Consider the following 26,829-nt stretch of genomic DNA (forward strand, 5'->3'; position numbering starts at 1 on the left):
GAGAATTCTTTCCTGGGTGCTGGCTGGTGAGTCTTGCCCACATGCTCAGGGTTTAACTGATCGCCATATTTGGGGTCGGGAAAGAATTTTCCTCCAGGGCAGATTGGCAGAGGCCCTGGAGGTTTTTCGCCTTCCTCTGCAGCGTGGGGCACAGGTCACTTGCTGGAGGATTCTCTGCACCTTGAAGGCTTTAAACCACGATTTGAGGACTTCAGTAACTCAGACATAGGTTAGGGGTTTGTTCCAGGAGTGGGTGGGTGAGATTCTGGGGCCTGCTTTGTGCAGGAGGTCAGACTAGATGATCATAATGGTCCCTTCTGACCTTAAAGTCTATGATCTATTATACTACAGGCATGGGAAAGAAGCAGGATAAAAAAACAGTGCACTGTGTTTGTATAAGAGGGAGGTACTGTAATGAGTAATAAATTAAACATTTTAAAAATCCTGCTTAGTAAGGCCCTTGCTGGAGCATATTAAAATGCACTGTAGTCAGGATAACCTTTTTTGGTTGAAAAATGTTTACTGCTCTAGGTCACAGTATTGTCTTCCTCCTTAAATATGAAATAAATAGCTTTGTTGACGCTTCCAGATAATGATTCACTAGCGTAAGGGCTTCACTAATGCAAAAAACAAAAGACAAAACTGAAACAGTTGCCTTTAACGGTGTGCTCTGGAGCAAAATTTGGCAGTCACCAACCTCCATTTTTTGCCCTATATTTTTTCAATTTATCATCTACTTTCACCTGCTCACTGGTGACTTCCCATCCCACTTCTCAGTACTAGAAATTCCCGAACAGTCCCTATTTCTGAAGCTGAACACAGATTAAAAGTGGAAGATGGATTTAACACCTGGCAGGAAAACACCTGTCTGCTGTAGCCAAGTTACCATATCAACTAGGGTAGTCACAAATGGAATCCTTTGCAGTAACATTTTCAGGTTGAAATACAAAGATTCACTACCTATGAAGAGACTGAGTAAACAGTGATAAAATAAGCCAAAAATGTAAGCGATAGGAAAACAGACAGTCTCGCTGCTTGCAGTATTCTGTAGACAACTTCTGTTAAAATGAAGGTATGGATAAGACTTCAGCACATACATGGAAATCCTCCGGGACTTTCCCAGCGCAAGCTAAGTTCAAGCCACTGTGATTCAGTCCTAAGCACACAGAACCTCAACACTGGGTCTGACAGGCTTGCCAGGGTTTCCTAGCTTTTCGGAAGTATATCACTACAAAAACTTGCATCAAAAAGATCTGGCAGGGCTGTTTAGACACTCCTCTAAACTTTCCTTGCTTTGAGGTGCAAGCAGAACACATCTGATATTTTACTACTTTGATCATACTTGGATTGGGGTGATCTGTTGGCAAACTCCTCTTAAACCAACCCTAAAACTATACTTTATTAATGCAGGCTGTGATGAGAAGGGGTCAATGTGATACTTTTTAGTAGGTTTGTGCATCTTGCAGGACTAGAAAGCAGGGCCGGCTTTATGAAGGGAGGGGCCTGATTTGAATACCTGGCAGCGGTCCGGGGCTTCGGCGGGGCTTCAGCAGCGAGGGGTCCGCTCCGGGTCTTCCACAGCACCAAAGGACTCCCTGCCGCCGAAGACCCTGGAGCAGACCCCCCACCGCCGAAGCCCTGGACTGCTGCCGGGTAAGTAAAAAAACAAATAAAAAAGGTGCCTAAGGCACGGGGCCCGATTCCGGGGAATCAGGCAAATTGGCTTAAAGCCGGCCCTGCTAGAAAGAGATGCAGAATTGGTGCTCTGTTGCAGACCTCCTGTATGATCTTGGGCAAGTCACTTTTCACACAACATTTTCACCTTGTGCCTACCTGGCTTATTTAGACTGTAAGCTCTTTGGGGAAGGGGCTGTCATTCCCTCTTTGCACAGCACCAGCACAATGGGGTCCTGATCTCAGCTGGAGCATCTAATTATAAACAACAGGTCTGCAATTCAGGAGAGGTGAACTGGGAGAGATTTATGGAGTTCATGCCAGGACTACCAAGTGGAGAGAGAAGCTTAGTCTCACGTATCCTTGGCTCAAAGCACTACCGTTAGTTCCTTGACTTCTATAGTTCTCAGTTCATTCATGTTTTAGAAAGATAGAAAAAAAATTAAGGACTGTTTTTTATTTAAGTGTCCAGTGGTTTGGTTGTATTTTTGGTACAGCCAAGTGAGCTGCTGTAACTTGACATACGACAAGGTCTTCAATTCTTGTCCATCTTAACAGTGGTATAAGTATGTGGCCAGACGAGTGTTCTAATTGGATCCAAGCCCAAGGAAGCTATGTAGCCTTCTAAGTGCAACGTTTAAAGACAAAGCTCCATTGGAGGGAGAGAGACACACATTATGCAGCTGTTAACTTTGCAAGAATTCTCAGTCCTTGAGCCAAGCATTTTGAATAAGTTTTTAAAATTACATTCTCCCCACCCCTCAAAAAACCAAGGCTTTCAGAGTGGCTGACTTTCAAGTGAAGATCACACATTTAAGTATTCGCTGCTACTGCCGCTGCCTCCTCAAGACTTTGAAAAAGTCTATTCAGGGACAGAGAGGGATTTGTAAATTACTTCAGTGTGGTGAAGAAAGAATACCAGTCACCGGAAAAAGCAGCTGGGATCAGCAGGGAATGCCACTGTGCAGAAAAGGCGAATAAACAGAGGAATGAAACTTAAAAGAGAAACAAAAACTTACTTATGGGCAGAAACAATCCCCATCTGCAATGATTAAGTAGGGTGTGGAAAGTGAAACTTTTATTTATGTAATGCAGATCTGGTTACAGCACGAGGGTCGATCCAAATCACCTGATTTTACTTTTCTGCTTCTAATCTTTTATGCCAAGACGAAGAAAAGAGGGCTTGCTGAAAATGCATTCTCTTCTGACAGTCTAAAAATACTTTAAACATCGATGCCATATATCTGTAGCCTAAGGAGCTTTTCAAAGTACCATGCTTTGCCCGCAAGCTAGTGAAAGTTACACTTCAGGAGAAGAGCTGTCGCTGTAGGGCAGCACTTCGCATTTCAAAGTCAACATGGGTCAGAGCACCACTGATTGGTGTTTTGAGTTAATGGTTTTATAGGAGCTTCAGAATCAGTCATAGCAGCTATTTCTCACCCTCAAGATTTTTACTTGGAAACCCTTCTCATAATAGCACTCTCATGGAGAGAGCCCTGTGTTCCTTGTATAATTCCAGATGGAAGGATCTTGTTTAAAAAAACACCTTGCAGCATAAAGTAATTACCTTCTTGTTCTTTGATAATTAAAATGGAAAAAGCCTTAAGAACTGATGATCCCTTAAGGCCAGTATTCCATCTCAGATTTTGGCTAATGTTGGATGCTTCAGAGAAGGTACAAACCCCACGTGATACTTCAAATTGCAACAACATAAAAGAGGTTAGCGGAATTATTTCTTCCGTCTAATGGTCACTTTATGCCATGAAGTGTGAGGGTTACTAGCCCTCACTTTATCCTAAATAGTTAAATCACAGTTTAATTTAAAATAGCATTGCATATGGTGGTCCAAGCAGATTCAAAGGAACAAATTCTTTTGGCAATTTAAGGCCATTCCCTTTTTGTGTAAAACACTAATGCCACTTCGTGTTGGGCTTATCTCCAGCTTCTGCCCTTATTAGCCTACAGAAATGAACACAGGTGACTGCATACACTACAACTATACTGTTAAATTCTTGCTGTGCAGTACGATTTCTGCTGCAGAATAAACAGAGCCATGTGGCAAATACTGGAGGGGACTTAATATTGTTTATAGGTTATACTTAATATATCACTAAGGATTTTCAGGTACATCAGTATGAATTGAAATCAGGATGTAAATGGACAGTGTGATTCTTCATTGCTTGGTATTTTTGTGCCTGGAGAAGGGGCGAGAGAAATGGAGAGTATTTCTTCACACAATGCAGTCCACCTGTGGAACTTCTTGGCAGGGGATGTTGTGAAGGCCAAAACTACAACATGGTTCAAAAAATAACTAGATAAGTTCCTGCAGGATAGGTCCATCAATGGCTATGAGCCAGAATGGGCAGGGATGCAACACAATGCTCCGAGTGTCCCTAGCCTCTGTTTGTCAGAAGCTGGGAATGGACGAGACAATGGATCACTTGACTGCCTATTCTGTTCATTCTCTGAGGCACCTCACGTTGGCCATTGTCGGAAAACAGGATACTGGGGTAGCTGGACCACTGGTATGGCCCAACATGGCCATTCTTATGAGAGTAAAACTAAGACTACATGCCACTGTGCCTTAGTTTAAACTTGTCTGTAAAATGGGGATAATGATACCGACCTCCTTTATAAAACACTGAGATCTACTGGTGAAAAGTGCAATACGAGAGCTGGGTATTATGAATGTTATGGATTTTCCAAATTTATTTTTACTTCTGGAAAGTTAAAAATGTTAAACCATGTAGTCTCTAGGATGAAAACAATTCATCAAGATTAATTTTAATCTTTTCCTTAATATAGAATTATTATTTTCTGTATGAAGGAAGACAATCCTGTTTAAATAAAAGATCACTTATGATTTGTTAAGAAACCAAAATAGCAAGTGTTTAAGAACCCAAATCATTAACTCAATACTCCCAGGGTTTGGCTGATGAATACATTAATAGCACTTACTTTCCTTATTTACCACTGAGACTAATCTCAGTGCTGTGAAAATCATTGTTGCCACCAATACCTAGTAATGCAAGTGCTGCAGGAAATGTAGCTTCTTGCTCTGCTGAAGGTCTTATTGAGACATCAACTGGCTGTTACTGGAGACACCAAAATCCTAAAGCTGTCTCTTGGCAGATAATAATCTGCTCTTCTTTACTATACTTTTGTGCATTTTGTCAGGTAGTTTATGTAGCTATAGGTAGAGATGCTACATAGGAAGTCACTGTACCTCTGTCACTAAAGTCATCCACCAGCACAATTTCTGCTATCAGCTCAGGAGGGGAGCGATTTAGGATGCTGTGCACTGTCCGGAGGAGAGATGACCATCCTTCATTGTGGAATGGGATTATCACACTGGTGTTTGGGAGCTTCTCCAGGTACAGCTTGTTATTGCAGCTAGACAGGGATAAAACAAGTTATAAACATACCAAGTAAACAGACACATTAAACACTATAACTTTAATATCAGTTACCTTCCAAGTAACTCTCAATTAATCCTCAACACCCTGTGAAGCAGCTACCTACATATATTAAAAACAGCTTTCTGATGTATATCCATAAGCTACATGTTCACTAGCCAGCAATGAGTTTTCTATATTCATAGATTAATATAACACAGATTAAAAATACTATTTCCATACTCAGAGGGGTCGCTGTGTTAGTCTGGATCTGTAAAAGCAGCAAAGAGTCCTGTGGCACCTTATAGACTAACAGACATATTGGAGCATGAGCTTTCGTGGTTGAATACCCACTTCATCGGATGCATGTAGTGGAAATTTCCAGGGGCAGGTATATATATGCAAGCAAGAAACAGGCTAGAGAGAACGAGGTTAGTTCAATCAGGGAGGATGAGGCCCTGTTCTAGCAGTTGAGGTGTGAAATAGCAAGGGAGGAGAAACTGCTTTTGTAGTTGGCTAGCCATTCACACTGTGCCAACTACAACAGCAGTTTCTCCTCCCTTGGTTTTCACACCTCAACTGCTAGAAGAGGGCCTCACCCTCCCTGACTGAACTAACCTTGTTCTCTCTAGCTTGCTTCTTGCTTGCATATATATACACCTGCCCCTGGAAATTTCCTCTACATGCATCTGATGAAGTGCGTATTCAACCATGAAAGCTCATGCTCCAATATGTCTGTTAGTCTATAAGGTGCCACAGGACTCTCTGCTGTATTTCCATACTGTCATGTTACAAGTACCAAAAGTGGCATTAAAAATGGAGAAAATTTTTTAAGATACAGAAGTCATTTAGAGCCTTCCATCACCAGCCAAGGTTGCCTTTAGAAGCAGTTCTCTTTACAGCTCAGAAGTGCAGAAGTCTATTGGCAACTTTCTGGTAGTTCTGCTTTTAATCCCATTCCCCAACAACCTTCAGGAGAGGAATTTCTTTGCAAGTTTTATTTCAAAAGGGTGAGAGGCTCAGTTCTGCTGTCATTATAAATACAATGATCTAGCTTATTTTCGTTTCCAAGTATGAGACAGAGGCTTAAACAAGACCAGCCAATAACTATGCTCTTTTAATATTCATCCAGCTAAAACACAAGTATTTCAGCTGGATGCAGGTCTTACCTAGACAGTTGCCTTAAGATTTTGAAAACGTAACATCTATTTACTTGGGCTAGTTGTGCCCGAGAGCCTCAATCCTGCAAACTCATCTGCCATTCGGCAGGATACCTATTTCTATACCAATAAGGGAAATGCTTAGACTGGAAAAAACTGGTTACACATGTTTCCATGAAGGCGGCCATATATTCTCCAAACTCATCCACCCGCAGTAGTTATTATCCAGAAAATAAAAAGAAGCACCCTTAATCTGCAGGCATATTCATGGAGTTGGATGTGTGTTTCCAAAGGCTCGTAGAATCTGTTCAGCCAGTCTTTTTCTCCCAATCACAACATTTCTCCACTATTGCTATGTCTTGTATTTAATAAGGGGTCTTACAGAGAAGCTGGGTTCTCCACTGCCCTAGGTTTTCAGCTAGGACAAAAATTTTGTCCATCAGGACAAAATCTGCTCTTACTAGAAGTAACTTTGTATCATTTCTAGCCCCACAGACAAAACAGGACCTCGAGTCTTTAAGGTCTCATCTGAAAACCTCATGTGCTAAACTGCACTGCAACCCAAAGTCAGAAGGGTGCAGGGCTGAATCAAAGACATCTATGTGCTGAGACTGGTGAAGGGGAAAACCCTTGGCACACATGGGTGGACAAGCAACCAAAAACTGCACATCTTTCTCTTGCGGCTTTGAGTCTTGAGGAAGGAGGTGCTATTTCTAACAGCACTTCAGGGGACGGCATCAGCATATTTGCCTTTACAGCCTTCGTTAAGCAGACTCATTTGCAGCAACTCATGGTACAAAATGGCAGCACTCGAAGTGTCACGTTTCTCACAAATGCACGCGGCAAAGAATGTTCAAAACCTACTGGAACGTCAGCATCATCTCACAGGCACTCACATACGGTTTTGTTGTAGACAGCGATAGCAGAGATGCCAGCCTTGCGCTGAGACTTTATGTGATGCTTATGAAAAAAGTTAGGGAGGAATTAGGGAGATTGCTTCAATCTCTTCCTTTCCCCACCTCCTCTCCCTCCCACAGAAAAGAGGACCTCTGCCCCATCCCCTCCCCATGTACGGTCAAGGAGAGGGTCTGGGCTCCCCTCTATTTTGCCCCAATCCCCACCCCCGAACAGGGAGAAAAGGAGGACTGGTTCTAGGACAGCTGCCCTTCTATGACCCTAAGGCCTTTAATTACCTTGGCCATTTGTGGGCCTGGACCTCCGTCCTAGGATGATCCTCCTCCTCTTCTCCATCCTCAGTTGCATTCCCCCTTTACTCCTCTGATGCTGCTACCTCCTCCTGTAGCTTCCTCCTCCCTCATAGACGGTGCAGGGAGGGTTAAATAGGAGGCAAGCCACTGCGAGAGTTAGAGGGTTTTGGGGTGCTGGATTCACCACCCAAGTCACAGGCAGCATGTTGCATTCTGTCCCCCGTGGACCTGGCTGGTACCTAGAGTGCACTACCAGGGTCCACACAGCACGCAGCCTGTGACTTGGGTGGTGAATCCAGCAGTGCTCCAGCCCATTCAAAATCACCGCGACTTGCCTCCTGTCAGATCCTTACTGAGCAGTCTGATCATCTACCACAGGGGCAGTGGAGAAGAATGCCATGCACCTCCACCACCACCCCCCCCCCGCCCCCCAGGGGCCACAGCGCTATTTGATGTGTTCATTGGACCAGAGTGGTGGGGAGTGTCACTCTCACACACACACTAAAATGCGTGCTTGCAAAATTAACACACTGAAGCCTAAATTAGTAATTTTGTAATTACAAGCACAAACTGGGTAGATTATGGAAAATTAGGGACGGCTGGCTTCTCTGCAATCGCAGTGTAACAAAAATTCAGGGATTCACGGTTCATTCTTATCTGTTGTATAATCCATTGTCTTCATATGATTTAACAACGCTGACAGTGTCAAGCAATCACTATACATCACAGTATGGAAGGTTTGCGTTTACTTCAATCACTGTGAAAGCTTGTGAAACTCATGCTTGAGTCTAGTACAAATCTTCTACTGCGACAGTTCATTCAAGATAACTCACTACTATTGTACAAGATTTATTCAGTGATTGCAATTTTATGATCAAGAATAAATTCCATGGCATCAGGAAAACATCTGTTGCCCATTTTTTCCACTGTTAAATCTGCTAGTTATTGGGGGGAGGAAAACGCAAAGACTGCATATCAGCTACCTCTATTTTCTTTTTAAAAAAATAAGATCTTTGCTGACAATACAGACAGACAGACTACAAATAGTGTATTTGAAAGCATTAGTGGCTCAGTTCATTAAAAACTCTTATTGATCCTCTCCAGCTACACTTGAACAGAGTCAACCCAGAAGTACTATTCTGTTTACTACTAGCAGTCCCCAACAGCTGGCAAAGAGCAGACGAAGGCACAGATACTCTGGGAAGTTACAGGTGAGACAGAATAAGGCTACTTAATCTGAAAGGTTATAAATGGGGAGGGGCTGGGAATAATCAGTGTCATATTTAACTGCTATGACTGTTAGGTTTGCAAACAAAGTTTATTCTCTCTGGTATTATTTCTACAATTGCTTTAAAAGCTCTCTTACATTAGCGTGCAATATAGCACAATGTCTTATTCAAATAAATACTGTTTACAGCACACAGGGAAAGTGAGCTGTAGAAGCAGAAAGCTATACCTTATTGGTGCTCAAGGTGATCCAGCACTCTGTACCTGAGCTTCTATGTTTAACAGGCCAACACACACTGTATCTGGTGAGAATCTTAAATCTATAACCTTCTGCCTGGGGCACATTCCTGAATATAAAACCAATTTCAGCTCCTATTCCAGGAATTAATGGGGTGGTATTAATTCAGAGTATTCTACAACATGCTCGGTTCTTTGGAAAATGCTCTTATAGACTTCATCTTACCCAAACTTCATTATAAATTGCCCTCATCACATCACTCTAAAAACTAAATACTCCATTTCCGAATACATCTTTTTAAGGAGGGGAGAATGCACACCAGAAACTTTCAGTCATAGTGCCCTCACTTCAAATCTCCTTTATATATAACCCTGTTCATTTCTCTAGTTAATCCTAGCATCAATCGTATCCAATACCGTTTATTCTCTTCTTGAGACTCACATAATTGCAACTTGCTATGGTAAGGAAAGTTTAACTCAAGAAAACCAGCTGCATTGGTGTCATTAGACACTGCTTAAATTGTTGATGACCCAGACACTTCACTTATCAATTTTAACTAGGGACCAGAGTCTGAAATTAGACATTTTAAAAAAGTCAAAGTAGCAGAATTAGCCATTAAAAGTCAGCAACTTAGTGAAACACTAGGGAACATGAGTCAATACACTAACTCCTCAGGTTAAGGGAGCCTGGTACCATCTAAAGTTTAAATTCTCAAAGCCCAACATAATCCAAATTTAATCCAAATAAATGCAGTTTAGCAGAGTTGAAGTTACCTGAAGCTCAGTTATGTTCCTAATGAGATATCAAAGTTGAGACAGAAAAAGAAAAAGGTATTTTTTAAAAAGTCCCAGCTTCTAATCTGTTTGCAAGACTTCTAGATGAAACTACTGCCATCAAGTTTGAAACAGCTTTCCATGGAAGAAATTTGCACTCAAGTATTTAAAAAGATAGGTTCATAAAGTGACTAAAAACCATATACCCCCCATAATCAAAAGCACTCTGTGGCATTGTTTAGGAAAGGCTTAAATTTTCAAGCCTTTCATGACTGCACGAACATGAAGGATTTTCTCCTTAGCAATTGGAGAAAAACTAAGTAAAATTTGATGCCACTCCACAAGAAAGACATCTTAACTAGCTGAATTCAAGAGTCAAAATTAGTTTCTGACTGGAACTACTTTGTGACCATGCTTATAATCCCTAGAAAGAGAAGTTTATTATAAAGCTCCGAGTATGAGAAAATTCACTGCATAGACCATTCACAATATTAGTCAATCTTTTTGGAATGCTCCAAAATTGGTTTGCCCTCCTGGATGTTTCAAGATTGTGAAACTTAGTGTGTGTCAGACTTCCAAAAGGAATTAATGGCTCATGGAACTGTACAGTCTCACTTCCAGCTAGTAGTCACTTATGCAAAACTAGCCCAGGTAATTAGTGACAAAGTCATTACCATCGGATGGCTCTCTGGTGCAGCTGTCAAGTGAGCTGGACTTTTAAATCCCATTTCCAGTAGAAAGAGCACTATAAAAACTTCACTTTAATTTTTCTATGGCTGTGGTCATTTCAGTACACAAGAATTTAATCAGCATGAAAAGTGATCTATGAGGCCACCTCCCCGAAAGGGTTGAGGCTCACTGGCAAATGCCAGTCTGGGGAAGCCTTCATTGCTTCTGCCCATGCAGCATTTATTTTCCAGCTAAATGTAGGTATTCAGGCAGTGCTCCTCAGGTGCACACACAAGAATACGAGTTTATTTTTACTCCAATTAGTGTACACGGTGCTGTGAGGATACCTGAGTCAACAGGTCTTCAGCTTTGGAAGTCTCACATTTCAAGGTTAGACTGCAACAGTACATAAAAATGAAATATAGAAATAGAATAAATTCAAGTGGGAATGGCAAATTAGGGTGTCTAAATACCAAGTGCATACTCACTTTGGGTGTCTGATATCTGGAAGGGAGCGATTAAGAGAAATGTTATCGCTCACAAAGATATTAAAGCCATTTTCCCTGTATGCTTGGTCCACTTGCTCTGCATCAGTCATCGGGTAAGGTTTTCCCTGCTCTCCATTTCCTATGGATAGATACAAAATAAACCTGTATCATTATGGCGAATCACAGCCTAAGTGGCCAGAGACTGACACAAAAGCAGTCATCTTTTCTTTTTCTGTGAAAATTCTTCCTTCAACAACACAGTTTGTACACAGTCTGATATTCTGAGTTCTAAGAAATTCTCAGCACTGGGTTAACTTCAAACTTATTTTAATGGGTACTGTATATTTTGCTAGAAACACACCACTCAGCTGTGCAAATATGAAACATTAAACTCTTCACTCTGAAGCCAGAATTAAAGGAATAGAGACTGGTAGGACCGAAGCTGGATCCATTAGGTTTCTTTTGGTTTAAAGATGTGAGGGCATGTACATGGCATAAACATTTCTCATCTCAGCCTCCCCACTCATCCCAAAACAGGCACTGACATTTTAAAGGGAAACCTTGGAAATGTTTTGTTAAGGTGAACAAGGCAGCCGTAACTTTATATTTCCATGTTTGTGAGCGTCCTTCACCATCGTAACCCTTTTGTATTAGAATTTAAGCATTCTGAATTGTGTCTCAGACTATGGAAACAGACCACATTCCTCTAGAATGCCAGCGCTTCTAGATTTTACAAAACAATGGTTCTACTTTCATGGGTCCACAATATTTGTCAGAACTGTAAAGGCATCTATAATTTTTTAAACAGCACCCACTCTCGAGGTGCCAATATGCTGCCATCATCTTCCTACTCAAGAGACTGGCGAAAATACTTCTGACTCCCTGTAGAGAGGTAGCTGATGTTGAGCAGTGTTACAAGCATACGAGCATGCTGTTCCCCCACGTTCAGTCTGCTGAATAAGGGACTACACCATTTTATGATCCACATTAGATACATTTATAAGTGATCTTACATACCTATGCGTGCCAAGTCTCTCCTTATAGCTTCTTTATCATGCCAGTCCTTTTTCCTTTGTCCATCGTCAAAATAAACTTCTTTCCTTTGCCTCACATGCGAACCCTTTTAACACACACAAGATTACAGCCATTACACCTCTGAAACACATCTACCCATCCACACCAAAGAGAAAAGCCAATCCCCCCTTTCCTTGCCCGAACCAAAACTTGCAGAAGTGGCAGCTTTTATTTGCAGCTATGTCCAGCAGAAGATTTTGCTTGCCCCAAAACACTGTTCTATAATTATCTCCAAATAGGGTTTTTTTAGTTTGTGTTATCACGTCCTGCAGTATAGGACCATACTTAATGTGTGCAACATCTGTTAGGAAGGACACTGTTAAAGTCCATTAAAAACTCATTTTCTCATTAAAAGTTTACTGGCCTTATTTCCTATTTTATAATGGGCGACATACTTCAGAATCATTACTAATCAGCGTATAGTAGCACCTCAGAGTTACAAACACCAGAGTTACGAACCGACCAGTCAACCACACACCTTATTTGGAACTGAAAGAACACAATCAGGTAGCAGAAGAGACCAATAAATAAATAAAATAAAATAAAAATAAAGCAGCAAATAAACTACTAAAAAAAATAAAGGGAAAGCAGCATTTTCCCTCTGCATAGTAAAGTTTTAAGCCTGCTTTAAGTCAATGTTCAGTTGTAAACTTTTGAAAGAAACATTTTGTTCAGATTTCAGGGGTAGCTGTGTTAGTCTGTATCAGCAAAAAACAACAAGAGGAGTCCTTGTGGCACCTTAGAGACTAACAAATTTATTTGGTCATAAGCTTTCGAGGGCTAGAACCCACTTCATCAGATGTATGAAGTAAAAGATACAGGAGCAGGTATAAATACATGAAAGGATGTAGGTTGCTTTACCAAGTGTTAAATCAGTCTAACAAGATAAATCAATTAACAGCAGGATACCAAGGGAGGAGAAATAACTTTTTAAGTGGTAAGAGAGTAGCCCATTACAGACAGTTGACAAGAAGGTGTGAGTAACAGTAGGGAGAAATTAGTATTGGGGAAATTAAGTTTAGGTTTTGTAATGACCCAACCACTCCCAGTCTTTATTCAGGCCTAATCTGATGGTATCTAGTTTGCAAATTAATTCCAGTTCTGCAGCTTCACGTTGGAATCTGTTTTTGACTTTTTTTGGTGAAAAATTGCCACTTTGAGGTCTGTTATTCAATGACCAGAAAGATTGAAGTGTTCTCCTACTGGTTTTTGAATGTTATGATTCCTGATGTCAGATTTGGGTCCATTTATTCTTTTGTGTAGCGACTGTCCGGTTTGGCCAATGTACATGGCAGAGGGGCATTGCTGGCACATGATGGCATATATCACATTGGTAGATGTGCAGGTGAACGAGCCCCGGATGGTGTGGCTGATGTGGTGTCCCTTGAATAGATATGTGGACCGAGTTGGCACCGAGGTTTGTAGCAGGGTTTGGTTCCTGGGTTGGTGTTTTTGTTGTGTGGTGTGTAGTTGCTGTAATGGGCCACTCTCTTACCACTTCAAAAATCATTTTGTTCAGAGTTACAACAACCTCCTTTTTCAAGGTGTTCGGGACTCTGAGGTTCTACTGTACTACCATATTGGAATAAAATTGGACTACTACCCTCAATAGCATGTTTTCACATGAAGCGTGACCCCTATTATCTATCCTTTTCACTGTAGCTTTCAAGTGTCAGGAACAATCATCAAGGCATTTTTCTGGGGTGGGTGTATAAAGGGCAGGGTGATACCTGTACAAGACACAGAAATTCTGGTATGCAGGGACAGAGACTCAATGAATCTCACCCCAGGTTTCTCACCTGAATTTTGGGGGACTAAATAAAATCTGAAAAGTTAGAGAAAAAGTTTGTCTGCTAATCATTCTCCATGACGTGATAATATTCCAATGTGTATAAATGGGTACATTACTAGCAGAAACCACATCATAGAAACGGTTGTTTAACAAACATCAAATAGCAACTATAAAATCCTGGCTTTTCACAATTCCTCTTGTACTGGTGAATTCCATAATATAGTGCATTCCAGTAAAAATAAAAGGTACACTTTTCTATCCAGGAGAAATTTTAGAGTATAGCTAGTATGTATGGGGATATATACATATTTGCATATACAGAGAGTAACAGGGTGAAAAGAGGTCACTTTTGTTTGCATCTTTTCAATAGAAGGCAGATACATTTCCTTTGTTAAAAAGCAGAGAAGTGACAGAGCTTACAGTCTGTAAAATAAGACACATGAAAAAGATGCCTTTAGATTAAAATACTTGCAGCAAGCAGAAATATAGTGAGAATATGAAGCATAAGCACTTCCAAATCATAAGCCTAGAGTTGCTCTCTCTCAAGCAATGCCCCCTCCCCTAAAGTGCAAAACCCCCTCCTATCATTCTATTATTCCATTATAAATGAGTCTGCTGGATTTTTTCCTAAACCTACTCCACGTCCCATGTCACAATAAGAAATTTACCAACACAAGCAAACACTTCGGTCCTCTTTCCACACTTCACAGACAGATACAGCTTTGGAGACGTTAGGAATCACAAAATAAAAGCATGGCTGGAGCTAGTGCTTTGGATGTCATAATATTAGTAACATTAACAGCTTCATTACTTCATCCTCTATATAGCAGGTATATACAGCATTCTACTGGGGCAGTTATCAAAAGACATTCTGGACAAAACAAAATCCCTGGCCCAGCATTTTGCACAATCTGATAACAAACCTGTTTAGAGTCCCGTAACAGAGGCTCTTCATCTGTTTAAACAATTAAAATTTATGAACCCATATCATTTTTATGCCTTTATTTCTCTTGGGAAAATTCTGTTCTTCAGAACATTTCATTCTTCTCTTTTTACCCCAATAAATATTCATAATCGAATGGGCACCAAAGTACTGTACTGCAATCTGCAACTACTGAACACACATCCTAATACTGTGAACCTAAGCCTTACTTAGTCTAGCCATCTAATAAAATGTAAAATTGACCAATCTAACATTTTTAGGACACCCAGACATGTCACTTGCAGTTCAAAATGATGTCATGAGACTAAATCCCAATTTAATCTCACTAACAGCTGCCACTTTAAGACTAACCATATCTAATTGTTCTGCTGCACTAGTCTCATCTATAGTTACCCATTCGTTTCCATGCGTTACAATACAACAATCAAGCCTTTCAGTCTAGGATCACAAAATGACATACAATTAATCTTTACAGCAGCCTGGTAAGATCAGGATTGTACCTATTTTGCAGATGGGCACACGGAAGCATAGCTGAGACTTGCCCATCTCAGACAGAAAGGTCCTAGTTATGTGTTCTGACCACTAAATCTCATTTAATCCCCTTGAATAAAAATGTTTGCAGGGTAGTATATTGAATTTTTCACCTCTCGCTGTTTGCAATTTTAGCTTTACTCTCATGGTTCATGATGTCATGGAAAGCAAGCTGAGCGGGGTTCAAAGCAAAGCAACAGAGTCGAATGTCTGTGGTCTATTTATGAGTAAAGATTAAGAGACTTAAGTATGGACAAGGATGCGGATAAGTGAGACATTCTCTGAAAGTATTTATTGTGTGCAAACAGTAAGGAATTATTTAGAATGGCACACAGCAGTATAACTACATCTCGGGATGTAATTAAGAAAAGTAAAAACCTTGACAAATGAGTGCTGGTTAGGCTGTTAAGGGGAAGCAGAAGAGTTATTGTTTGGGACATTTAAAATTAAAGTAAACAAAATAGTAGGAAAACTTGCTGTGGAGTAAATTCTGTATCAGCAGGGAGATGCACCAGGTGAACTTTTCCATCTACTTTATGATTCTATAATTATTGCAGCCTATCTTGTCCATTTTTTTTTATATCTTCCCACAACCAAAGGTAATGAATCACCTTTTACTTTAAATATTGCTTATTGGAGAAAATGGCTTTTTCTCCCTCCTACCAATAAATATCCCTTTATCAGCCACTGATCTGTCCAAATGCAGAGATTGCTAACATAGTTTCAGATATACAGTAACTCCTCACTTAAAGTCGTCCTGGTTAACGTTGTTTTGTTGCTGATCAATTAGGGAACATGCTTGTTTAAAGTTGTGCAATGCTCCCTTATAATGCTGTTTCGTAGCCATCTGCTTTGTCCACCGCTTGCAGAAAGAGCAGCCTGTTGGAGCTAGCTGGTGGGGGCTTAGAACCAGGGTGGACCGGCAGCCACCCCCCATCAGCTCTCTTAAGTTCCCTGTGCTGCAGCCACCCAGCAAGCTATCAATTGCCTGGCAGCTCAGCTGTCCCTCCTCCCATTGCCATGTGCTACTCCTGCTCTCTGCCTTGGAGCTGCTCCCACAGACTCCTGCTTGCTGTGCAGGGAGGGAAGGGGGGGCTAATGTCATGGTGTCCCCCTCCCTCCTGCTCCTGCACCCCGCTTACCCCTTCTCCATATAAAGCAGGGAAGGGACACGGAGGGAGAGAGACACAGAGAGTTTGGGGCAGCAGCTGCTGTCTCAACTTCCTGATCCGCTTACAAAGACAATGCACTTAAGAGTGGGTCAGCTTAATTAAAGGGGCAGTGTGCAGCTCTCTCTCCCCCACACACAAGGTGTGTGTCTGTCTGTCTGCTATGCTGTCTCCCCTCCCTCGTGTTCGAGCTGCCTTGTGAGAGAGGCTACATTAACAACGTGTTAACCCTTGAGGGCTCAGCCGAGTGCTAGTTCATCATTTAGGAGCAAGGCATTCCCTGGGAAGTATCCCTCCCTCTTCCACCCTCTAACTTCACCACCTCAACCAAGCTTCACAATCATCATAGGTCTAAACAGTATTAAATTGTTTGTTTAAAACATATACTGTGTGTACATCTATATAATATATAGTTTTTTGAAAAAATTTCCCTGGAACCTAACCCCCTTATTTACATTCATTCTTATGGGGAAATTGGATTCGCTTAACATCATTTCGCTTAAAGTTGGATTTTTCAAGAACATAACTACAATGTTAAGTGAGGAGTTACTGTACATTTCATTTAATTAAAATCCTGGAAAACTTATCTTCCACATACAGTTTGTGACACTCCCCTTCAGTTCATTTGACCCATGACTATGATAAAATTTAATATTGGGTAATGAGCTGTAGCTCAGACATTTGTGTGATAGCCTGGTCTTTCTGAATAAAGGTCAATAGCTACACTCTACATGGACAAATCCTATGTGTTCTTTACCAACAAGTGAGGTGAAGGCAGGCCAGTGATAATGCAGGAGCAAGAAAAATTGGGGTAGCGGAGTTATTTCTGGCACAGGAATCTGAATGAGTTTTCAGCATGACTAAGCACACTTCGCTGTTCCGCCACAATGGGCAATACAGTTTATCTTGTCTACCATATTTACTTCCAATTTTCCAGACAATATGCCACCAATATCAAACATCTCTCCCAAGTTTTCTTCAAAATGCACTATTATATATTACAAGGTTTTTATTCTCTTGGCATACTGCTAAAAAAGCCAGTTCTGCTCACTAGACTCTCCCTATTTATCAGGGTGTTGCCTGCTCAATCCAAGTCATGGAAATGGTTGGCAAAATAGGAAAGTTTCCTTGCCAGGTGGGGTAGTTTTCTTTTTTTTCATTTTCTTTTTAAACACTGCTATGCGTGTGAACTTGAGTAAGGCTCCGTGGTTGTCACAGAGGTCACTGATTCCGTGACCTTCTGTGACTTCTGCAGCAGCTCGTGCGGCTGGCCCGGGAGCCGCCTGAGCAGCTCGGGCGGCCCCTGGGCCAGTCACACGGGCTGCTGCTGCTGGGGCACTTTGCCCCCATACCCTAGCAGCAGGAGATTGGGTGTGGGGAAGCTCAGGGATGAGGATTGGGGTGCAGGGCGGTACTTACCTGGGAGGGGCCTCTCCAGCAGGGTGACAGGAACTCCACTCCCTCAGCTCCTAGCTCCACGTGCTGTCTCCGCAGCTCCCATTGGCCATGGTTCCCTGCCAATGGGAGCAACAGAACTGGGGCTTGGGGCAGAGTGATGGCAGCACGTGGAGCTAGGAGCTGGAGGTTGCCACTTCCCAGGAGCCGGGTAGGGAGTCTGCCCCAGCCCCGCCAACACCTCCCTCCCCTCCCCGGCCGCACCCCACCAAAGCGTCCACGGCACCCCCTCCGGGCCGCATCCCCCCTGAGCCATCCCCCACGTTTTAGTCAGGGGTATAGTAAAAGTCATAGACAGGTCACGGGCCGTGAATTCTTGTGTATTGCCCATGACCTGTCCATGACTGACTAAAAATACCCGTGACTAAGACGTAGCCTCAGACATGTGTACTGCACTGGTACTACAGCAATGTGCCAAGCACAAACCACCTTGTGTCAGTAACCTCTCCGGCCTCCTGTTTATAGAACGCTGGGCTTACAAGGCACAGCAGAGAACCATGCTACTTTACCCATTTTATTGTTTGCTGTGTGGATACCTGTTACAGAAACATCACTGAAAGTCAATCTAGAAATTGTATCTAATCTCATGTTTAAAATTTAACAAACAAGGATCAGACTTCTAGACATACAACTAGGGTCCAGTCAGTTTCACATCAGCAGTGCCAAAAGAGGGAGAGAGGACAGCGTGGGGATATTTGTCATCCACCCCTCTCTCCTGTCCCCCTACTTGTTTCTTCCACCTAGCATCAATGCACAATAAAACTATGACATTAGAGAGGATTCACACAAGCAAAAAGGGCAAATGTTAACCTGCTTTGGACCCACATACCTCTTTATGAAAGCTATGGTAAATCTCAAATGCAAGGCTGATATAAAATGATCATAACACCATATGCTACATTTTAGATCTTCTTTGTCTCAGAGATGCAGAAATTACATTACTCAATCCCAGCCAGGAAGACTCCATTACATTTCATTGAATTCAGACAAATGTTTCCAAATATTTGCTTTAATTGTGCCACTTACAAGCAAACAACATTTTCATAGGTTTTGCAGGTCACCATTAAAATAATATTTTTAAAAGTTTACTGAGAGTCCCTGGCAAGAATGACATCAACATTAGTGACATCTACTGCTAGATGTTAAGGCCTTGTCTGCACTACAGAGGTGAGTTGATCTAAGTTATGCAACTCCAGCTATGTTAATAACGTAGCTTAGGTCGACTTACTGCGGTGTCTACACCGTGCTGTGTCAACAGGAGATGCTCTCCTGGCGATTTTCCTTACTCTTCTCATTCCGGTGGAGTACCGGAGTCGAAGGGAGAACAATCTGCTGTCGATTTAGCAGGTCTTCACTAGACCCGCTAAATCAACCCCATGTGCATTGATCGCCACAGTGTCGATCCCTGGTAAGTGTAGACATGCCCTATGTTTGAAGGCTACTATTACTCCTTTACTAGTTGCAGGAGTCAGCCTCATTAAAGTAGTCTGCCTCAGCTTCAATGAAACTTTTCCGCATTCACAACGCTCACATACGCAAGCTGAAGCTGAGTCACTAAGGGAGGGATTTTTCTTCTTCTTCAGTGTACTGCACTGTTGTGAATTTATCAATAAATGCTGCCAAAACAGTCAAAACCCCTTTTATAATATGATCTCCCTCCTCCCCACACTACAATTCCACGATTATGCAATGTAATTAACAGTAGCACATGGGGTGGGACTACAGACTACATGTCATGGATTTAAACGGGGTGGTGGTGGTGCTACCGGGGCCATGTAATAAGTGCTGCTGATGTTGACGTTATTTTGCCAAATGTATTTTTATTTATCTTTAATTCTTTTATAAAGAGTATTTAAGCATCAAAAATCTAAGCACAACACAACTGAGGAGCAGACTGTGTAGCTTTTTAAATGGCATCCTTCAGGGATGCTGCATGGAATTTATCTTTTAAGTAGTAAATTATGGATATTAAGCAGTTTGATAATCCCCATAAGCAGAAACTCTAGACTAAGTCTGAGCATGCTGCAATACCTAGACAAATCTTTGGGATTGAGTTCAGCTTTAATTTTTAAACAAATGCATGTGTGTATAACTAAGTTTTCTTGTGTTTTGTCACCAGTACTTACCATGCACTTTAATTACACATCAAAAGGCATTATCATATTTTGCCTAAGAGAATAAATATGACTATGCTTGTTCTTGTTTAAAACATTAAATTTTAGTTTAGAAATGTGGAAGACATTCTTTGACAGCTGTATTTATAGAATCTGCATATGCAGGATAGGTAGATAAGCATTTTACAGATGAGGGGTTTTGTCTATACAAACTATAGCTGCAAATTTAAGTGCTGAGCTAAGGCCTATTGAAACTTTGGAATTTTATGTTTTGCAAAGCAAGAAACTGAGGCAGAGCAAAATTATGTATATTTTTTAAAAAGTCAGCTGTAAAGAGAAATTAAACCTTTTACAGATCTCAACGCTGGATCATCATAATCTAGTCTAACCTCCCATGTAACCGATATAGAATTTCACCCAGTAATTCCTACAGCAAGCCCATAACTTCTGGTTATCCTAAAGCATATTTTCCTTTCCTTAAAAACGAAGTTGTTTATCACTAAGAAGTGATTATTTTTGTAGCTATGTCTTAAACTAATCTCCTTCCTCTGTTTCCATCCTTCATTTTCACTGAAAATGAATTAAAGTAGAAAGGCATATTAAGCAATACATTGAAAATGGATTTAGACAGATTGCTGTAAATAGCCCCTTCTGTTGTCTACCGTGCTTTTACTTAACATTCTGCCAAAGGAATCGATTAGCATTCAAGCAGCCAAACATACAAAAATGGAATTTTAATCTTTTGTTTAATCACTATTTAGTGTGCCTGGCTCCAGCCAGAATAAACGAAGAGAGGATGGAGATGTAAGCCAACCGTTTTCTGTATGAGGAAAAAGGATTTGAAGTACATACTCTAATCACAGTGATGCACAGTTTTCAAAACCTGTTCAGCAAACATTTGCTGGGACTGAAACTGTTAGAAACAAGAAAAGAGCAGCAGTATACAAAGACAAAGTTCTATCAGCAGTGAGGTTATCCATTTTGTCCCCAGACTCACGTGTTACAGTGCAAATACACGAGTTCCGCTGTAAGCTACAGTATGGATTTGTACTCTGCAGAAGGTGCTGACCAAAGCAAAATAAGGAGAGGAAGCACTGTTCCCTTAATGTTTTTACATCCATGTGCAGAATTAATTTTATGTGCACCAATACGGAAGTGATGTGAGGTGGGGGTGGGGCCGAAGGGTTCGGCGTGTGGGAGGGGGCTCAGCCATGGGGCAGAAGGTTGGGGTGCAGGCTCTGGCTGGGACCAAGGATGAGGGGTTTGGGGTGCAGGCTGCCCCGGGGCTGCAGCGGGGAGAGACGACTCCCTCCCCGCCCTCTCGTGCCACCGCAGCCCCAGGGTGTCTCTTCCCGGCCACAGCAGCCCCAAGGCCGAGGGAGAGGCGCCTCTCCCCGGCTGCATGGCCACACAGTTTAGAGAGAACGTAGGGAGGAAGGAATTCTTCTGTCAACCATTGCAAAAAAGTTGAGACTTGATGTAGAGCCATAGTGATAACCTACTTAACATAACAGGTTAATGACCGAAACAAACAGCCGTGAATTAGAGTACAGGAAAGCTTTGTTTAAGAGGCCCCAGAGAAGGTTGAGCTCAAACTGAACCAGTCTTGAAAACTGTCCAGTATTTTAAATCTTTTTACGCCATGTAGTTTAGATCCGACACTGGCTGGATTCTCTCCTGAGCTGTAGGGCAGACTCAGCCCCCAAAAGGTGGGGAGGGAAGAGAACTTCAACTTTTTAAGATCTTGCGGACTAAAACGGAAGATCAAAAGAGTGGGGCTAACAGGGTCTGTCTAAAAAGAGATTATTTTGGATGAGTTTGTTCACTCTAAGGTTATGTCTACACATCATCTTATATTGGCATAATTTATTAAAAAACCATCCCCATGAGCCCGTAAGTTACACCGACGTAAGCACTTGTGTGCACAGCACTAAGTTGGCGGAAGAGCTTCTCTTACCAACACAGCTTCAGCTATTTGCAGAGGTGATTCTATTATGCCAATGGGAGAGCTGTCCCCTGTTGGCATAGAGCGTCTTCACCAAACTTGCTACAGCTGCGCTGCCACAGTGCTGTAGGTACAGACGTGGCTCAAGTGCAGCAATTTAATCATATCAAGCTGAAGTGCATCCACATTTCTGTGTTAGGCTGGGTTATGGTACTTTCCTTGTTAATCATTGCATCCACATAGCTCTGCCCTTGCTCAAATGAACAGCTATGCTTCCTGAGCAGATAGCCCAATGTGCAATCTTCCACTGCTCAGATCTATGCTTTGGTTAGCCTTGTGGTGCGTTGTGGGATACCTGCCTACCAGAATTCTGGGATTGGGGGAGTGAGGAATTAAAACTCAGTTCTTCTCCTTGCATCCATTTATTTTGCCACTGCCATTTTTGAACTGTTGCCAGGCAGCATGGAAGACACTGCTGAGTGCTGTGATTATGACAGTCATTAATATGAATAGGATTTTACAGATGCATTGGCAGTCGTACAGACAAATGGATTTGGTTGTATGACTTTGGAGGGCTTTGGATGCCACAGTGATATGGCTACAAGGAGGAGCAGCAGCATGAAACAGAGTAATTACATCTGCAGACCATGTACCTGCAGCACCTGTACTTGGTGGAAAGCCACTTCTGGGCTCAATCAACTAGCAGTCACTTGGAGGAGAGGGGGAAGAGAACAGGACAGTGATACAGAACTGGAATGGCCAGCAGTCGCAGCAGAATTTCAGCGTGACAAAGGTCACTTTCCTAGAAATCTGAGCAGAGCATCCTGGAGCTACAGTAGCAGAATACCAACATGAGAATTCCCCCTAGCACGCTGAAGCATATTGCTATCATCATCTGTAAGCTCACCAGCCCTAACTGCTATTTGGCAGTAGCAAATCAGTTTCGTATTGGTAGATCAAACATCAGAGGCCTTCTGAATGTTATGGAAAGCCAGCAAGCCTGCCTCTGAAGAATGTCCGAAGTGCTCAGAGAAACAGGGGCAGGGACACATTGTGCTCCCACTTTGGAGATGGGGTAGTTATAGGTAATCAATGTACCGTAATCAGAAAATGACTGAAATGTGTATTGATTTTGTTAAGAATAGATATTACCGAGAGGGGTGGGAAGAGCGAGGTTATGTAATGGCTGGGTTAAGCTGTACCTCAATGAAATTATGCAGCTCAGTTACTCCAAAATAGCTTTCTTTGAGAGGGTAACAAGCCTTGTGGATAGGAAGGAAGGGAGGGCAGATGTGGTATATCTTGAGTTTAGTAAGGTTTTCAATACTGTCACACATGAGCTTCTCAGGAGCTACTATAAGTGGGTGCATAACTGGTTGGAAAACTGTTCCCAGAGAGTAGTTATCAGTGGTACATAGTCAAGGTGGAAGGGCATATCGAGTGGGGTCCCACAGGGATTAGTTCTGGGTCCAGTTCTGTTCAATATCTTCATCAGTGATTTAGATAATATGAGAGAGAGTACACTTATAGTTTGTGGACGATAGCAAGCTGGGAGGGGTTGCAAGTGCTTTGGAGGATAGGATTAAAATTCAAAATGATCTGAACTGGAGAAATGGTCTGAAGTAAATAGGATGAAATTCAATGAGGACAAATGCAAAGTACTCCACTTAGGAAGGAACAATGAGTTGCACACACATAAAATGGGAAATGACTGCCTAGGAAGGAGTGCTGCAGAAAGGGATCTGGGGGTCACAGTGGATCATAAGCTAAATATGAATCAACTGTGTAACACTGTTGCAAAAAAAGCAAACATCACTCAGGGATGCATTAGCAGGAGTGTTATAAGCAAGACAAGTAGTAATTCTTCCGCTCTATTCTGCGCTGATTAGGCCTCAACTGGAGTATTGTGTCCGGTTCCAGGCACCACATTTCAGGAAAGATGTGGACAAACTGGAGAAAGTCCAAAGAAGAGTAACAAAAATGATTCAAGGTCTAGAAAACATCACCTATGAGGGAAGATTGAAAAAATTGGGTTTGTTTAGTCTGGAGAAGAGAAGACTGAGAGGGGACATAACAGTTTTCAAGTACATAAAAGGTTGTTACAAGGAGGAGGGAGAAAAATTGTTCTCCTTAACCTCAGAGAATAGGACAAAAAGCAATGGGCTTAAACTGCAGCAAGGGTTGGACATTAGGAAAAACTTCCTGCCAGGGAGGTTGAGCACTGGAAGAAATTGCCTAGGGAGGTTGTGGAATCTCCATCATGTCAGGGATGGTCTCTAGAGCAGTGGTTCCCAAACTTGTTCTGCCACATGTGCAGGGAAAGCCCCTGGCGGGCCGGGCCAGTTTGTTTACCTGCCGCGTCTGCAGGTTCGGCTGATTACGGCTCCCACTGGTCGCGGTTTGCTGCTCAAGGCCAATGGGAGCTGCTGGAAGCGGCGCAGGCTCAGGGACGTACTGGCCACTGCTTCCATTTCTTGGACCTTGCCTTCTCCAACAGGAGCACAGCAACATGCATTTTTTTAAAATTCCAAAACAAGACCACTCCACTGCACACTTCTCCCCCAGGGGAGAGAAATGAGAGAACGACCCTGTGACAGATGTTAGTCACATTACTTAATGCACTACTGGAAGGAATTCAGATAGTATGGTGATTACAGTGGTGTGAGAACCTTTACAGAATAGAAAGCTCATTCTGAATGGCAATGTAGACGGTTTTTGTTTGTTTGTTTTTTTCTTTTTGCTGTTTATTTTGAAAATGTTTGAAAGGCTTTGTATGATCCCTGGAAACTGTCAAATGAGTTGCATGCTTTCACATATAACTTCCAAATAAACAACTTTTTGTAGCATTTTGTCTGCTGACCCAACGTTTAGTTTCTTTCCAGAACTGTAAATTAAAACAAAGTTATGAAATCCTCAAAAGGTGTTGATGAGTTTTCCACCGAATTTACTAATATGCTGAAAAAACTATTTAAAAATAGGACATACCTTATACCCACAGAAACAAGTGTTCACTTTCTTGCAAATTGCTTCACAAACCATATTTGAATCACCTCAAATAGCAGTCACCAATCAGAAGCCCACGTATCTGTGCTCCACTTATCTGCAACTAAGAGCACATGATCTGAAATATTTTTTTTGTAGCAATCCTTTATAGAAGCAGAATACAGCACATCATCATGTTTGGAAAACTTATAAATTGAGCCATGTGATTAATCAAATGTTTCTGCATATGCAGAATAATCTGCACTAAGAATTAATATTAAAAGGATTCACGAGATTTATAATTCTGTAGTCAGTTTGGTTTGTATGAATTCCCCGTATTCGAATTATGAAACTCCTGAACAGATTATAGGAATGTTGAGCCAACTGAGCAATGTGACCAGCTAAAAATAGTGCTTCCACATATTCCAAAGACTAGCGGAGTATCGTATCTATAGACATTTTATTAAGGCTGAATGATAACGTTCTTTTGTTTTCTAAAATGAAAAGTTTGTAGGAGTGAAATATTTATTCAGCATATCCAGACATAACCATATCACAACTGAACTCAGCACTGCGAATAGGTGAATTCAGCAAATCAGTATATATTACTACTATCAATTTAATGGTCAAATTAAAGAAACAGCCTAATGTTTCCAACAGTATCTAAACAAGCAGGACTAGTGGAATTTAGCAAATTCTATGGAAAGTTTGCCCCAAATTCCATTGAGAAGCAAGTGACTTTTTTGATCAAGATGCAGGAAGGAGAGAAAACTTATTTAAGGGGACTTGGGACAAGAGCAGTACAGTTCAGTGCCACTGCAAAGCTGGTCAAGCATTGTTGTCCTCCGGGAAATCTGGTGTGACTCTGGGAAGCAGGATTGTAGTAACATTCCAAGAGCCATTGAACCTAGTAGGGAAGAAGATCCATCTGCTACTGAGCCAGATGGGGAGGAGAATGGTGCATCTTAATTTTAGCCTTTTCTACAGAAAAAAAGAATACTGCTGTAAGTCTTACAGAATGTTATAAGCACTGGGTGTGCATACTGCACTGCTGGGCTACCAGTATTTTGTGATCAAAAGAACATTCATGATTAGGATGGGAGTTAGAGCATTTGCATCACAAGCTAAAGAAATCCCACCTCCCAACCCCCAAGATGCTTGAACACGAAGTTTGGTCAAAGATTATTTATCTTTCACAATAGTAATCAATATGGTGGTCGGATTGTGTCAGAAGTCAGTACACTACAAACTGTCAGCCTGATGTGCATAATCACTATAAAAAATGCTCAACCAGACATTGGTAGGAGAAAGAATGGGGAAACACAACCATGTTCAGCAAAAATATGGCCTACCCTTGCCTGAACAGGTTGAAAGGTTCTAAGGAGACCCTTCCAAAATCTGATAGTCAATGGATGTGTAAATATGGAGTGTCCTTCTGTGGACCTTAATGCAATTGAGAGTGAGTCCCCACGTCTTCAAGAACAGAAGGTATTCCAAAAGAAGGGGAATGTCCACATCTTCCGGAGCAAAGCTTGTGGAGGATTTGTGACAGGAGCCGTAGAGGGGGAAAAAGGCATAACTGATCTGGTCCAACCAGCAGAGGACAAAGGCATCGCCTTGGGAATGGGTGCCGAGCCTTCCCCAACCCCTAACAGCAGTTCATGGTGCACCTGCTGTTGGTGTGGAAGGCAGAGAGGTCCCTGGTTGGAATCCCCCCCAGACTGAAAATGCTGTTGACTTCGGTGTTGTGAAACTCCCATTCGTGATTGGCCACAAATTTTCTTCTGAGAGAGTCTGCAATCACTTTCCGAGTCCCTGGAAGATAAGCCATTGACAACCGGATGTTATGAGCAATGCACCAGTCCCACAGAAGAACCACTTCCACACAGAGCATAGTCGACCTCGTTTCCACCCCCACTCCATTTGTTGATGTAATAAATGGTGGTCCTGTTGTCGGACATGAGAGTGAATGGATGGAAGAAATGCGCAACA

The 26,829-nt window shown here is 41.9% G+C and overlaps 1 protein-coding gene across 1 annotated transcript in view; it reads right to left on the reverse strand.

Annotated features, from left to right (window-relative positions):
* GALNT10 (polypeptide N-acetylgalactosaminyltransferase 10) overlaps positions 1-26,829 on the reverse strand; it is a 121,197-nt gene that overhangs the window by 55,212 nt on the left and 39,156 nt on the right. The window contains exons 2-4 of the mRNA XM_039485196.1: positions 11,850-11,952; positions 10,833-10,971; positions 4,901-5,067 (exon numbers count right to left, since the gene is read on the reverse strand). Of these exons, the coding sequence (XP_039341130.1) occupies positions 4,901-5,067; positions 10,833-10,971; positions 11,850-11,952 (409 nt within the window). The remainder of the gene's footprint in view (positions 1-4,900; positions 5,068-10,832; positions 10,972-11,849; positions 11,953-26,829) is intronic.

This window comes from Mauremys reevesii, linkage group 8 (genome assembly GCF_016161935.1).
Source record: "Mauremys reevesii isolate NIE-2019 linkage group 8, ASM1616193v1, whole genome shotgun sequence".
NCBI classification, from domain to species: domain Eukaryota; kingdom Metazoa; phylum Chordata; order Testudines; family Geoemydidae; genus Mauremys; species Mauremys reevesii.